Source organism: Alligator sinensis, unplaced genomic scaffold (genome assembly GCF_000455745.1).
Source record: "Alligator sinensis unplaced genomic scaffold, ASM45574v1 scaffold156_1, whole genome shotgun sequence".
Taxonomy (NCBI): domain Eukaryota; kingdom Metazoa; phylum Chordata; order Crocodylia; family Alligatoridae; genus Alligator; species Alligator sinensis.
Window position 1 is genome coordinate 5,065,973 of NW_005841844.1, and position 17,121 is coordinate 5,083,093.

The window sequence follows — 17,121 nt, forward strand, 5'->3', positions numbered from 1 at the left end:
TTATAGTCACAAAAGAGACAAATGAACTAAAGGATTTTTATAATTAAACTAAAAGTTTTCTTTTATAATAAATGGTGCTGGTTTTCCACATGGCACCACATTATCAGCTTTGTGGAGAAAATATTGCTACTTTGTAATAGTAGCAGCCAATGGAGTTTCCTGTTGCTGAAAGGTTGCTATTGGAAAGTGGGACTGGTTGACTGGTAGCCTTAAATGAAAGGACAGAACAGAATACTGTTTATTTGTAATTTTTCTTTTCTGAAGTTATCTTGCATGATGGTCAGTAAAACTGTGATGGAACACCCTAGTCTCCATGGGTTTTTTAAAACCTCAAAGACAATGGTAAGAAGATACAGAATGAATTAGACCACCCTTACAGAGCCAATTTAAAATGCACAACTTCAGATCATATTGTCTCACAGAATCATTACAAAAGAAAGGTAGATAAATGAAAACAAGGTGTAACACTACAACACACTAAGCTACAAATTCTGAAAAGTAAGGACCCTCTGGAAGATTACATGTGGTTAATAAGGGAAAAGATAAATTTATATGGTAACACATTATCATTTACTGCTTATCTTTTTAATTTTAAAATGTTGTTGTTAAATACTCACACTGTTCTCCATCTGAAGAAAAAACTTTTTTTTTAAATGAAGAAATTACATTTTACTAGTTTCCTTAAAAACATTTCCTATTATTGGCAAGGAGGTTACTAAATTAAGCTTACAGTCTGACCCGATGAAATGATGAAGACTAGTTAGCTAAGGAAATTAGTATGCCATGACATCTTTTAGGAAAATATCCTATTAGGATTCTTTTGTAAACAGACAAGTTATAGATACATATATGCAGCAGAAGGACAGCTTTACCCATGGCATATAAGGATGTTATTATGCTTTCTGGTTGTGGGATAGGATTGCCTGTGTAGTTTTAGTAATACGTCAGACAAGGATTTGCTTGGGATGGTTTGGATAGAAATGATTCTGCCTCAGGCAGGGAGTTGAACTAGATGTCCTACAAAGATCCCGTTTAGCCCTACTTTTTTGGAATTCTATGAACAGGGTATTTCCTGTCACCTGAACAGGATATCTATACACAGACACAAATTATGGTGTACGTTTAGTATATATATTAAAATATACCTTTAAAAAAATAAATTAAAAAAAATATAAGGACACTCCCATAAGTAATTAAAATCTCCCCTTTCCATAGTGTTAATGAAAAAGAAATATATGTTTTGACAAAAGAGTATTTATGGAAGGAATAAAGAAGATGATTCTCAGAATGAATCTTGTACATTAAAGGTCTGTTTACTAAAAATGTATATGCAAAGCTTTCTTAAAAACAAAAACTTAAAAAAAAATATGTGCGCATTTGCTGTCTAATTCCATTCTAAGCAAAACACAAACAATGCATGTATGCAAACTCTGTTTGTCACTGACTCTTGAGGTCACATGGTTGACTGAAGTAATTTAGCAATGAGTCCCCAGTGAGGCCTGCTACTCAGTGCCCATCAGCAGAACATAGAGGAGAGGCTGCTCTATGGGCTGCTTTAAATTATGCGAATTGAAGAGGTAACATAGGGATCATTGTACTAGCTAGAACTTAGGCTGTCCTGTCCTCTGGCTAAGGACATACACCCAGTTTCTGACTCTTCTATCACTATAGTGTCCCTAAAGCTTCCTCCATCAAAAGAACCCATGGTTGACCATTTATGCCACCCTTTCACATACCTGGAAGTTGAGAATCTGTTTATAGAGCAGAAGTATTATGGGTGATATGTGTAACTACATAATTAAGCTTTTCTATACGTTTCCTACATAAAAAGTATCATTTTAGTTGTTTCTAACTGACTGGGTTTTACCATTAAGTTGTTATTTGGCATACTTATACTAGAGCAGGGAGCTCTAGCTTTTTTAAAAAGTTTTATCACATGCAGTTAAATTATATGTAAAGACTGAAAATGAAATAAATGGAATGAAAATTGACATTTTTTGAATGGTTCACTTTATTTTGAAAATAAAATGAAAACTTGCAATCTGGAAGATGATAGTTTCTAGGTCATAGCTGTTTAGCAATGGACAGAAGAAAATTGATTTTAACTGCTTGAGTTATAAAAATAAGTGCTTCCCCCCTACACACACCCTTCACACACTTGCAACAGGTTACAATAAACATTAAAATAAATGGGCTCCAAATAATCCACTGAGAACACAAAGCCTATGTATATATACTATAAGGAAAAATCCTATGAAGGCATATTTCTAGACTGCATTGACTAAAGATTTTTCTACTGTGCAAAATAAAGTGGAATGCATTATCAGTTTTCATAGAAAGGTGATTACAGACTATCCAGAAAGGTTCACACCTGCAGTTACCTTCAGTAACTTATATGTAAGTGTGTACTGAACAAATAATAACTTCCTGTGCTTTACTGAATGTACATAGGGTGCAGAACAGAATATTAGTTTCATAGTTGATAGGGTTGGAAGGGACCTGAACAGTTCACCAAGTCCGATACCCTGCCCTGGGCAGGAAAGAATGCTGGGGTCAAATGACCACGGCTAGCCTCCTTTTGAAGACCCCCAAGGTAGGAGCAAGCACCACTTCCCTTGGAAGTTGGTTCCAGATCCTAGCCGCCCTGACTGTGAAATAGTGCCTCCTGATGTCTAGCCTGAACCTACTCTCAATCAACTTGTGGCCGTTATTTCTAGTTACTCCTTGTAATATTCTAGAGAGATTTATCAAAGAGTTGAACGTGGGAGAATTTAATTTTTTCATTTGCCTGTTAAAAGTATTAAGCCAAAATGAATGTTGCAAAACTCAGTTAAAGAATCATTCAGAAGTTAACCCTGTCCTTGCTATGTGAATTATGACAGTATGTGTTCATGTAATTAGGGTAGTGTAAGAATGATTTTGTAGCAGTGATGGTCCAGAATTATGTAAGAAGTAAGGATTTGTTAGAGTGATATCTTTTATTGGACCAACAATGTAGTTGGGATAAAGACAAGCTTTTGAATTCTAGACATTCCTTCCCAGCTTTACTTGCATTTGAAAGCTTGTTTAACTCTACATAGTTGGTCCAATAGAAGAGATCATCCCAAGAAATTCTTGCCCCTCACATTCATGTCATTAAATACTCTTTATTTCTACACTGATTGCAGTTGTACTGCATATTCTGAACGAAGATGGGTCTGTTATACTTCTATTTTACTGAAGTGCTTCTGTGACGAGTAACCAGTGTCGGCAGGAGGCACTGGAAAATGACGAATGATTTAGTCATTCAGGTAATGGATCAGGACCCAGGAGTTCTACTATTCTTGTTTTTGTCCAAGATTTTGTGAGTCATCCTGAGAGAACCACTTATGTGTGCTTCAGTTCTAGATCTTTAATACTTGAATAAGAAATTCTTCCTGACATCAAGGGTTATTCATTACTTTTTATGAACCCCACAAACAAATCTAAAAAAATAAAAAGAAGAAAAATCCCTATTCATGTGGTATTTGGATAATATAAAATAAATGAGTCTTGGGCTCGTGTTCTACACTGAGGATAAAAAAAACAACAAGCAGCTGCCTTTTTCATTGAGCATCATTCAGCTCTTGCACTGAGTGAGGCAGGGGTCCTGTGGAAAAAAATAGCATGTGATCATGTAATTTCAGTCTGTACAGTTATGTGTATACACAAGTGCTTGAGTTAAGACTGCACAGGCAATGTTCATATTCTTTTAATATAAGGTCTTTTTATTGTAGGAGTTATTAATTATCTATTTTTATTTTAAATTGACAAAACTATTTTTTAAATTATCCAGTTGTCCTAAACAAGTGGATGGAGTAGATAACTATTTTTTGGCAAGTTTGATAACAGTTTTTAAGAACAGCTTTTGGCTATATTTTGGTTAATCTACAGCATTTTGGTAATAATTAATTATTTTTACACTGCAAAGGTATATAATTTCCCCTATTAATAAGAGAGATTCTTTCATAACAGCACAAAGCATGAAAAAACCTACTAAATATTTTGCAGCAAGTTGCTTTACAGAATAACAATGAAAACATAATTATTTTGTTATAGACAATCTACACAGAAAAAGTTAATTATTAGAAAGCACTAAACATACATGAGGGAACACTATGATTGTACTGGTATAAAGGAACCACTAACATGTTCCATTATGTAAATGAATTCAAAGATATTTCATGACTGACCAGCTAGAAGGGACATAATGATTTATAATTCAAATAACTGAGCTTTAAAATCAAATTGGGATAATATATTTCTAAATATGCAAACATGGAATAATTGTTAAAATAATGTAAAATATGACACTAGTACAAATCTCGTGTTTCCTTTTGTTGTTAAAAATGCCAGTTTTTTTTCTTTTGGCTGCTATGTAGAATGCTTACTAGAATTATGATTTTTCTTTTAATTCTAAGAGACTCTTGAGGAATGATGACATAATACAAACACAAATCCAGTTTCTAAGAACATGCAAACACTGACTGACTGACTGACTTAAACATTGGACAAGTGTGGAAATTAAACACATTGTTTAACCTTTCAACCCAATCAAATTTAACTTATATTATACGCTAAAAATTGACCCACTAGATCCAGTCTCTTAAAAACATACTGCTTCTTTTTAAGCAATGTATATTCAAACCTTTAAAAAAAAAATAATACAGTGTGAAAAGGCCAAAGTTTGCAATGCCAGGAACTAGTTATAAACCACTTCATATGTTTGAAATAAAAAGTACTTCAGCATTATTATTAAAAAAAACCCTATTGGTACAGTTTTTATAAGAAAAAAAATACATATCTTTAAAAGCCAAAATGACCAGTGAAATTGGGTTGTACATCATTTTCCAGCAAAAAAGGAAAAACAGCCTCGACAGGTGTAATTTATCATTTTTCTGATTTAATACCAAAGAAATATATTAAAATAATAAAAAGAATCCTGAAATCCTCAAAATTTGTAGTGATAAATAGCCCTCCCTGTCTTTATTGCATTATGCCTACTAACAGAAATATTGCATGGTGGATTTTGCCAGACAAGGACGATTATTTTCCAATAAAAAGTTGCATATTAAATTCCAGCACAAAAGTGGGTGTCTAATACTTTTGAAATCTTTTATGGTTTGCCAAGGAACACAATTTTAAACTTAACTAATACAAACACATCACAGTGAAGTGAACTGGTATTAGAGCTATCTCTATTCTATCCCACCAATCTAAACCAACGATGCCACTGTTCTCAGAAAGACATTTCTTTTGCATAGTACTTAAATATATTTTTATCTTTATCATTTTAGTTAATTTTCTTTTTATTAATTTTCAAGTATGTTGCATACATATTTACTATTTCATAAGTCTCAAGTATGTTTGATACATATTTGGTATATGTCATAAATAATACTACTGCTACTTTTGCATACCTTTACACATACCCCCCCCCACAAAGCTTTGCTTTCATCAGAGCTCTTAGCAACACAAGCTGTTATACAGAAACAATTTTCCTTACAAAATGGTTCTTCAGGACAGCTCTGGGCATTAAACATGTACTCCTTTCTATCATGTTATATTGTATCCAAATCATATAGAACCAACTCAGCTACTTTGGACAAAGTCCAGAATAAAATTAAAATTATTAGTCATCAGTGTATTTCTAGGTCTCTTTTTAGCCTTAAAAACAAGTATTAGATGTGTCAATAATGTATATTGCATACCGACCCACAACTTTTGGCTAGGATGGCAAGACATTTGTCATTCACACTTCACATTTCTATACCTCAAATATTAGCTTCCTAAATAAAATGAATAACAATAAATAAAAGTCTACGATGGGAAGGGGCACAGCATTTAGACACACATAAATATATTCTGTTTTTTCAGTTGTAGGCCAACCTTCAACATATGTCCACCACCATATTTTCAAGGTCACTCTAATACAAGTCAATACTTGCTGAAGTCAATCCTACTGATCAAAACTCTGAATTATCATTGCACTTACAAAACCCCATAGGAGAATCAAATAACCAAAGAAAAGACCTAACAGATTAAATAAACTATAAATACTAAAAATAAAATTAATGAAAAGATTTTGGATTGGTATTTCAGACTGCAAGTACAAAGGTAATGACTGCAGAGGGCCTAATTATAGGTCAAGCCCATGTATAAATGAAATGTGATTTTCATGGTTCTTTTAGAGGGGAAAAAGGAGACTTACAGCATACCCAACTGCACATTAAAAACTGCAGATGTTTATTCATTCAATGCAATATATCCTCCCTCTTGGATTTTGTAAAATACTTTAGAAATATTTAAGTTTCATGTGTGTCCTACATGTGTGGTGACATTAAAAGGTTTAACATCTCACATATTGGTTTAAGAGCAATTACGTATAAAAAAAAGCAAAATAATGTATAATTTTACCTAAACAAAACACCCTTATTCAGTTTGCAAAACAATAAGCATAATTTAATAAAAGGAAATACAATACAATTTTTCCAAGATGACCAGAACTTGAAGGACAAAATAAAATGATGGCCACCCTCTTTTCCTTTCTGGTTGACTAAAATATTAATCTCTTCACTCAAAAAGGTTAACTAAAACTTTTACTATTTAAATATTTAAAGAATCCACTTATACAATTTTTCATTCAGTCTTGAAAATTTTGTTTTCTGTTGCCTATATTTACTTAAATATCTTGATATGGCAAAATAATTATTATATTTTCTTGCATAATACACACCTTGTTTTAGAAAGGCAGAACGAAAAAAAAAAAGATTTTTCCTGAGTTATGGCAGCATAGACCAGGGATAGAGCCTAATCCTTAGATAGTTTATCCCCATGTCCTGCTTTGGCTATAAAATAGGAGAAGACAGACCAGGAACTATCAGACAGCAGAACTGCCTTAAGTTAGCTTTATTAATGGAATATCAAGTCTATTAAAAAAAACCAGAAATTGTCATTAACACCTGTGAGTGGACATCAATGGGCCATTAAGTCAATTGACTTCTTCAGCTGCCTGAATAGTAATAACACAGTTGCTGAATTGTGAAGCAGCAATCAAAGCAGGATGTTTGAATCCCAGGCAGAAAATCAGCTCTCCGAAATCATGCATCTCAATTTTGCAGGGGCTGCTTTTGGGGGACAAAAGGTGCGCGTTATATGCAAGAAAATATGGAAATTCTTAATTTTCTTTAAAATCATATTATCTTGCCTGACTTGGAAACTCAACAAGCAAAAATGTATTTTATTTTTTCTTGTGATTAAGATGTGACTTAAGCCCTTGCTAGAAAATTTGCAACAAATCATAAAACTAACACACTGGATTTTTACTAACTATTAGAGCAAAAAAGCAATGAGCCCCGTTCTGTTTTTCCCACAAGATCATCATGGTGTTAATTACAAAAAGGTCCCAATTCACCAAGTCCATGCATGATACTAGGAGCACATGAGCAGCATGCAGGTCCTTAAAGTGAATCAAGGCCAAAATGGGCCCAGTTTAGCTCTCTTTGGAGTCAATGAGATATTGACTTCAAAAGGATTCTGGACAGGACCAGTGATGTTAATGATCTCATCATATGCATTCTATTCCATTGAGAATAATTATGAGAAATCATCCTGGAAAAACTTCCTAAAAATGCACTACACATAAAAAGTGTAAAGCAAACTAAATTAGTATTAATATTCTCAAAGGGGTTAAATCATTTCACTGTTAAATAAGTAGAAAAATAACTCTTATGATCACTTTTTACTATATTATAACCTAATAGGATGTAGAATGTACAATAAAAAGGATATCCAACAGAAAGATCATTTAGAAACTGAAGAGTCCTTGAAATCACAGGCTCACATCTTCCCCAATATTTAAGGTTTGTAACACTAGAATAAGAAAAAAAGAGAGAATTTATAGTAAGTGTTTCCCTCTATAAGACGACGGAAAGCACGCACACACAAACAGAAGTTACCAGGACATGATATTATGAATAAACCTGTCTAATCAAACCTTTATTTTTTTAATGCTTATGAGACAGGAATCATTACAAAAAACATGGTAATTCAAGAGGTAGGAGTTCTTCTCTTATATCTTTTATTGGAACAACTGCATATTTGGGAGAGAAGCTAGACAAGCTCCCGGGCACAAAAAAACCTTCCTCAGGTCTCGGGGAGAAGCAGATCCGGGTTGAGCTAAGCAGCAGAAAGAACTCTCACCTCTTGCACATTTCCTGGAATGTCACAGCTACAACACATGTACCCTACCACATAATCCTCCATAATCAATCAGTAATCCCCAGTTAGTGTTCTGTCACCATTATTTAATGGTAAAATGTGTCAATCCAAGCATAACTTTACCTGTGTTAGTTACTTATATAGCCCTGTCACAATAACACTAACCACTTCACAGTCTATTCCAATTATCCTCCCAATCTCCATGACATTAGAAATGCTAATATCCCTGCACAGCAACAGGGAGAGATACTGTGGACTAGACTCACAGATATTTCCCACTGAAATTGTACCTTATAAATCGGGTAGCAATGAATTCCTGCTTCAGTTTCAGGAATTCCTCATCTGGTGTCACATCAAATGCTATATTGCATTTCAGACACATTAGATCTACCACATTTCCCTACACATTCTGAGGAGTTTTTACAGGGATCAGTCCTCAGTCCCTTTCAGCTTTTACTCCTTGATATCTCTGATAACTGCTACTGTAGAAATATGGCAGAACTAATGTAGTTGTATCTTCCTTTCATTTTTCCATTATACTCGTACAACACATATATCAAGGAATAGGGTCCATTGCTTTTCCACCTATTAGTGCCCAACTATCACCCCATTCCATGATACTCAAGTCCTTGAAAAAGAGTTCATAGAAAAGTCTTTCCCCTGTTTGCTGCCTGTGACTTGGCCATAAAGCTAAGATGATGTCATGTTATAAAAATCACTGAATTAACATTTTTCAGGGATTTGATAAGGGTGGAACAGGATTATACTTTGGCACCTAGTATGTGGAATAGGATCAGGCCCATAAAATTTCTCCTGGCATCACTTAATATGCCTTCCCAGACAGTCCTGTCTTGTAATATGTATAATTTAGCAAGTGGATGTTTACAAAACTCTTAGATGATGAAAATGACCAGATATCCTATATATGGTACCATATATTACTGAATTCACCCAAATCCAAGACAACTTTGAATTTAAGATGATCCCCGCCCCTCTCCCCCCCCAATAATTAGATTCTACACCTGGAAAAATTATAAATTTGTTGTCATTTTACAGAGAGAAAGTTGTCTTATATTTGTCCCCCCCTGACCTATGGTGGGGAAAGCAGAGGTGGGGATGGGCCAGACCCTTGCCCCTGGCTCTCCTGCACCTTATCCCTTGGCACCTGTGCCCATCCCTACCCATACCTGCTCCATGCCATACATCCCCCCCGTCACATACCCTACTGCCACCTGCCCCTCCATGCTTGACCCTGCCCCACAACTCCCTGCTTCCCCACCTCCTGCTCTCCCTAGGGTGGCCATTGGTCCTGGTTTATACCAGACTGTCCTATTTTTAAACCCATTTACTAGGGCTATGCAAAATGGCACCGTTCCATTTCAACTTGAGTTTCAAGGTTTTGACAGAACAGCGTTTTGAATTTCATTTAGATTCGAAACAGCTGTTCCGTTTCGCTTTGTCAAAACAGTGAGGCTGTTTCTACGCTGTTTTGATGTTTCGCCCATTCACTATAATGAGGAAGCTCAAAACAGCCTCTCTCATCTGGCAGACAGATGGGGGCCCGCAACCCTAGGAAGGCTGTGGGCCCCTGATCTGCCTGCCAGATGAGGGAGGGAAGCCAGGTGCTGCTGCCTGGGACTGGGGAAAGGAACTGAGCCCAGGTGCTCAGTTCCCTTCCCCAGTGCTAGATTGGACTGGGGAAAGAAACTCAGCCCAGCTGGGCTGAGTTACCATCCCCAGCGCTAGATTGGGCTGGGGAAAGGAACTCAGCCCAGCTGGGTTGACTTTTCACCCTCAGCCCAATCAAAGGGCTGGGGAGGGGAACTGAGAGATCCAGCTACTACTGGGAGTGCAGCCCTGGTTCTTCCCTGTCTCCCACCACCTGGTTGCTGGCTGCTTCAAAACTCAAAATGTTTCGAAACTTCGAAACATTTTGACTAGCCTTGTTTTGTTTCGAGACTGTTTCAAAGCCCTTTGTTTTGATTTGATTTTGCTGTTTCCAGCTTGAAATGAATCGAAACAGCTGGTGAAATTTTGCATAGCCTTACTGTTTACCTCCTGTCAATTTCTCAATAAGGAACAGATTGCAAAAATTCCTGTTTTTTCAGTTCATTAGTGGAAATACACGCCAATCATTTGTCCTTACAATTCTATTGGCTGTGTCTAGAGGTAGGGAGATACACAGCCAGGAGGAGCAGGGTTCCCAGCCATGAAGGGAGGGAAGGAGGTGGCCTTTCTGTGGTAGCTCTATCCCTTGCTGCTGATTGACCAAGGCAGTGGCCCCACCCCTCACTGCTGATTGGCTGGGGGGGCACCCCTCAGTAAGGGGATGTCCTGTATCCTGGGGATTTGTCAGTGGCCACCCTAGCTCTCCCCCAGCAGCCTGCTCCACACCATGCACCCTTCCCCTATGCCTCTTGTTGTCTTGTGCCTGTCTACCCCACTCCTGTGTCTGACCCCTACTCCCTGCCCTCCACCTCCTTACCTTCTACTGTAGCTCTGCTCTGGATCACAACAATCAGCAGCAGTCAGCTCCAGCCCAGCCTGGCCAAGGAGAAGCAGTGGCAGTTTCTGGCTGGGTTGGGTCAGGGCTGAAGGGACTGGAGCCTGAGCAGGAAGTAAAGGAGGATGGGGGGAAAGGGCAGACACAGGCACGTTTCACCTGAGCTCCCACCAGTGCTGAATAGAACAGAATAATTACGTCCCAGATTTTAATATTAATAAATCCTGGAATCAAGTTAGCTTTTTTTGGCAACAACACTGTCCTGTTGACTCAGATTAATTTTTTTATGCACTATAATCCTCCCCACCATTCTTTACTGAAGTGATGGCTTTCCTCAAGAGGACAAATTTCCTTTACGTCACTTGCAAATTCTAGATGTACTACATTCTGTCATACAAGTAATTAATGAAAATATCAAACAAAACTAGGCACAGAACCCCATTCAAGATGCTTTCTCCGTTTAACAGAAAACCATTATCCCCTATTCTGGAGAACAGTTTTATAAACGATTGTGCACCACCTTTTGGGGATTAGATCCAGACTATATTTCTTTAGTTTGCTTATTGAATGTCATACAGGGCACTGTCAAAAACCTTACTGAAGTGAGGCTGTATTACTTCTATTGCTTCCCCTTTAATCACTAGGCCAGTTATCTAGTCAAAGGAGGAAATTATATTGGTTTGACACAACTTGTTCTTGAGAAATCCATGTTGGCTGTTTTTTATTACCTTGTTATCCTCTAGATACTTATAAATTGATTGTTTAATAATTTGTTTTAGTACTTTTCCAGATATCAAAGTTAGGCTGACTGATCTGTTGTTTTTTAACTCACATCTTTTTCCTCTTTATAAAGATAGGTACTATGTCTGCCCTCCTGCAGTACTTTGGGACCTTTCCCAGCCACCATGAAGTCTTTAAAAAAATCACTAACAGTTTAGATGTAGTTTCAGCTGGTTCTTTAAGTGGTTTAGGATGACGTTTATTGGGCTGTGTCAACTTGAACACATCTATCTTTTTTAAATACTCATACCTGGGCTGCCCCTATTCTCACCTATGCTCCTATCTTGTTGTTAGAATTAATTTAATTAAGTATCTGAGCACAACTAACTTTTTGGGGGAAAGTTAAAGCATACAAGGCTGAATACTTCAGCCTTCTTTATATCATATTTATTTTCCTTCCCTTATTAAGTAATGAACCAATTCTTCTTATATTTTGTATAAAATACACACAAGAATTCTTCTAATGTCTGAGGGAGAGAACCTATGCACTGATACAGGAGAAAAATGCTCACTGCTCTAAGACATTAAAGCAAGCTACCATTTGAGTCTAAGTGCTGGTTCCTTTTTTCTTGTCTTTCAAGTGGCTTATTGATTAAAAATGTTACAAATAAAATAGATTTAAGGCAACCAATCAGGAAGCTTCAAGTGGCAGAGTAAAGAATTATACTGAATAGCATTACCAATGTCAGGTGAACAGGAACTTATGTAGTAGTTTTGTCTAAAACAAATATTCAAAATGGCAACAAAAGATTACAGATGTTCCTTATAACTACACTCAAAGCAAAGAACTACACTGTACATTTTCAAAAAGAGATAGTTTCTAACCAGTGCTTCAATAATAAACTGAAAAATCATATTTAAATTAAAAAGTGTATTATTTTTCAGATTATGCAAAAGCACGAAGACTTGGTTTTAGTTTGGATGTGTAGCAGAAAGCCCCTTTTCCTCTTGCCTGCAGTTGCTCTCCCCTCCTTGGATATGTTTTTCCTCTTCTACCTTTTCTTCCTTCCTCTTTCTTTCACTTTAAGATAAGGAATTGTGTTTTGAAATTTGTGTGTGCGCATTTTGTATCTCCCCTTGTATTTTGGTATTTTTATCTATTTGTGTGCCATGGCATTACTTTCGTAGCTTATATTTTATACTCCTCACCTTTCAACTTTCAACTAAATGTGTTTAGTTTCATAAGTAAGTTATACATTGTAACAATGTTAACAAGGGCAGGAATCAAACTGCCCTTCCCTGTATCAGGCTGGCCCCTGAAAGAGCGAGTGAATCAGTGATTGAATGTGTAACACGGTAGCAGGCAGCAATTAACACCTAAGGAAACTGCAGATCAACCAAAGGAAGAACTCAATAGAAGACAATGTAGCAACCGGGACATCTCTAAACGTCACTGATCAAGGGCTAGAAGCCCTGGCCTGAGTTAATCAACGCCGAGGACCAACTTTTGGGCTGAATATCTCCAAATCGACCGCTCCCAGAGCCCTATTCAAAATTCATCAACGGACTCCCAAACCTGCACGTACATGTGGATGACCCCTGGGGCTGACAGATGCCATCCAGTAGCCACCGAGGGGGGGGAGGGGGAAGTCCCACGAGGGTCAATGACCCCTGGATTGGGAAAACCTGAAAACTGGGGAGTCACCAAAGTCTGCCAAGGACAGATAAAAAGCAGTGAAAAGTGACCCTCAGTGGCACCCTCTTGATCTCCAACTCGACCAGACCTGTCCAGCCAGGACCAGCTGGCGACCCCCCTCTGGAGGATAACACCACGCTGAAAGAAGCCTCAACGGCAGACTCCAGTGCCTGTGGGATAGGTATACCTGACTCTTGTAGCTTGCTACTGTGTGTGTGCATGTGTGTGTGGGGACCAGCCCCAAGGTTTATGATTTAACTTCATTACAGTGCTTCAATCCGCCTAATAAACCAGAATTTTAAGGATCCCGAGTTGGACATTTGTAGCCAACAGATGCAGTATCAGAAGAAAGCTGAGGCTCTCATGGTTCTCTGCCTTAGAGCCATCCAAATGATTTTGAAGCCTTTTCTAATTACATGAATTTGCCAGAGCCAAATGCATGCTTTTTCTAAGGTGATGCCTTCAAATGTATTTACCTGTCATTATTATAGACCCTGTGTTAAAAAAAATAAACTAGAATAAAAAGAAAATAATCCATCAGTTCCTCCTTCAACCTGTAATCATAAACAAAACAAGATTACTCTATCTTACATATATAAAGTGTCTTCTTAATTAAAATGATTTTGATCGGGGAATGCTTGTTGTTAGGGTTTGTATAACTAATGGCCCTTCTACATTTGCAGGAAAAAGCACAATGAGATTTAATGTCCGATTCACACAATTGTGCCTCCTGCCGTGTTACACGTGCATTGCAATCCTGGTCTCCCCCTGCACTGGTTTGCACAACTGTAAGCCCCACAGCTGCTGGGACTTGCAGTAAGGGCAGTGCTCTCACCACTGTCTCTGCTGAAAGCCCCACATCTGATGAGGCTCACAGCAGTGGCAGCTTTCTCCCTGCTGTCCCCTTATTCCCCGACCTGATGAAGCTCACCTCACAGTGGTGGCAGTGTTCTCCCTGCTGCAAACCACTGAGGCCTGCAGTGGTGGCAGCATTCTTCCCTGCTGTCTCCACTGTGAGCCCTGCTGCAGACAAGGCTCACAGCAGGGGCACTGCCAGGAACAATATCAGCTGCAGCCTTGTCAGGTGCAGGGCTTGCAGTGGTAGTGTGCCCCTGTGGCTGGGAGCGCCTTAGTTGATAGGGAGTACCTGGCCACACACTCAATTAATGGCATGATAAGAACAAGCTACAAAGTTATTACACCTTTTTTTGTGGAATAACTTTATAGCTTATTGTTTGTCTTAGCAAGACATTAATTGGTTGAATGTGTAGCTGGGTAATGACTTAAGGCAAGATTAACTGGCTAATCATGCCTTAAGTGTAATGTGTAGTTGGGGCCTAAACATATTATATTAATGAGGACTGATAAAGGATGGAGGGTAAGGGTGATTTCCTCCAGACTTTGTAAACTATTTCACACTGTTCTACCATGTTTCTTTTTTTTTGATCATCCTTTCTAAGTCTTGCTGACAAAGCGCTCTTCATACATGTGGCTCAGAATCCCAAATCCATGCTACTGCTATCAGCACCTTAGCTTGCTCTTGCATGATGATCTTTCAGACAAACTGACTGTAATGAACTTGGTGGTATCTGCAATGAAGATGATAACTCTAGGGGTTCCTGCTTCAGAAGGAATGGAATGAGTAGGAAATAAAAAACAGGACATGAGAGGGGAATGAAGAACCACAGAAGGAATGAGGGTGGGGAAAAAGGAAGGGTGAAGGTTTGAAGAGGTATAAGGAGAAAGAAAGAAGCAAATCTTTTTTATTCATTTAAGGTATCATCTCTATTTATCACTGCATGTAATTTCTTGCTATGATATGACAAAGCCTTATTTTTTAATTTTCATTTTAAATGAAGAAGAGGATTTTAGAAACCTGTTGTGCCATTTATGTCATGAATCTGTTGTGCCATTTATTTTTATGTGGACATTCATGAGACAATATGTTGAAGCAGCTGAATTATGAACAAGAAGTATTTGATCCAAAACCAGTTGAAAAGCTCAAGTAAAAAATCAAGGGATATATTTAAAATCTAATGAATAATATTATGGCTATATTTACACAACATGATAATGTTTATAATATTCAAAGAAGTATAAAGTCATAATAGAATATTTTAGGCCAAATTTTTCAAAGTTGTCTAAAGGGTTTGTATAGATACTTCCCATTAAAATGTATAAGATCTGGCACCCAAATCCCATAAAAGACTTTTAAAACATCTCAGACATAACATGGTATTTATATACCAGTAACAAGGAACAGAGGGCAATTTGTTGGCAACAGGGCTCTCTCAACAGTCATGTTTTAATTATTTCTTCTAGATCATCATAATTTAAAATGAAGAGCTCTCTGTGGCCCAATGACAGTGATTGGATATATACCTTTCATTAAAACTGGGCAAAGGTGAAAAGTTTAAAAAAAGTGCTGCATTTTAGTATGCTATGATTCAAGGATTATACTGATTATTCATGAATGTCTGGAAGACTGCTGGGTATTTGTAAAAATGTTCATATATCCAAAATGTGCCGTGAATGTTTTCAGCTTAGATACAATGACACGACCTACAGGAAAGCACGTGTATATATGGAGAGAAATAAACAAATAATTACTGGGTGCATCCACACATGCAAGCATGTCCGCTTGCAGCAGCTCAAACAGAAGCAGTGCAAATTTTAGCCAGGGCTTTTTGCCTCAGCGCACATGCTTGGACATACACTTTGCTGTGGAGCAAATTGTGGCACTTGGGGCAAAATAACCCTGCCTGGCTCCTTCTGGATCTGCAGCCAGGGGGAGCTAGAGCCTGGGGCCAGCAGCTGTGCTGTCCCCAGCAGTATAAAAACCTGCCCTGGCCAGCAGCTCAGGGTTATTTGCCCTCAGGAGCTTCTGGGGCCCAGCCAGTTGGTAACTGGGGATACTAGACCCTGCTGAAGCAGCATTCCAAATTCACTTTTTAAAATACCCCCAAATCCACATTCTTATACAATTAGAACAAAAGAAGGAGAGAAAGGGGGATTAATCAGATGGGCAATGTTTTATTGCTATATTTACAATGTTAAAGGCATCTGGAAGCCTACCAGTGTCTCCAGCATCATAATAAAATAAATCCTAAATATCTGTATGTTTTAATGTTTTAACACCGCCATGCTCTGGGGGTACATGTGCACCTGTGTGCACCCCCTATGCATCGCCAATGGTCCCCTGCCTCCCACACGGCAGAGACCACCCCACAGCACATGGACTATCCTGCCTGCAGGGTCCCACCCCCCAGGGGCTACAGATCCCCCTCCAGCTCCCCTGCTGGTCTCCAGTCCCTTGCTCCTTCCCCTGCTCTTCTCCAGCCTCCAGAGGCTGGAGATGAGCAGGAGAACAAGCAGGAGGCTGGAGAGAATAGGAGAATGAGCAGGAGGCTTGTTCCCCCCACCCCCATTGGTGCCCCCAGCTCGCCATTTGTTCCCTTGCTCCCCATTCATTCCCTCCATCCCCCATTCCCCCTGTCCTCCGTTCATTCCTCAGGAGACGAGCAGGAGAATGGGCAGGGGGCTGGAGACCAGCAGGAGGCTAGAGACAAGCCCCTGGAAATGAGCTGGAGACATTCCCCTGCTCTCTCCAGCCTCTTGCTCATTCTCTACTACTGCCGGTGAGTGTGTGGGGGCTGCGAGAGCCAGTGGGAAGCTAAGGGAACAAACAGCGGGCAGGGGGAACTAATGGGGGTGTGGGGAGAGCGAGCCGGGAGCTAGGGGAATGAACCAGGAGCAGGGAGAACAAACGGGGGTTGGGGAGAACAAATGCGGATGGGGGGAACCAACAGGGAGTTGGGAAAGGTTCCCTCCCCACTCCTCCAGGCCACCAATGCCCTACTTACCTGGCAGAAACTGGGTCCAGGTTCCTGCAGCTTGCACCACTGCCTGCCCGAACTGGCAGGCAGTGTGCTTCAGGACCAGGGAAACAGCCAATCCCAAAGAT

At 38.8% G+C, this 17,121-nt stretch overlaps 1 protein-coding gene across 3 annotated transcripts in view; it reads right to left on the reverse strand.

Annotated features, from left to right (window-relative positions):
* The window catches only part of RANBP17 (RAN binding protein 17), a 284,936-nt gene that overhangs the window by 99,972 nt on the left and 167,843 nt on the right, over window positions 1-17,121 (reverse strand). For all 3 annotated transcript variants that reach the window (XM_025206123.1, XM_025206128.1, XM_014520979.2), the window contains one exon: window positions 7,810-7,890. In XM_025206123.1, the coding sequence (XP_025061908.1) occupies window positions 7,810-7,890 (81 nt within the window). The remainder of the gene's footprint in view (window positions 1-7,809; window positions 7,891-17,121) is intronic.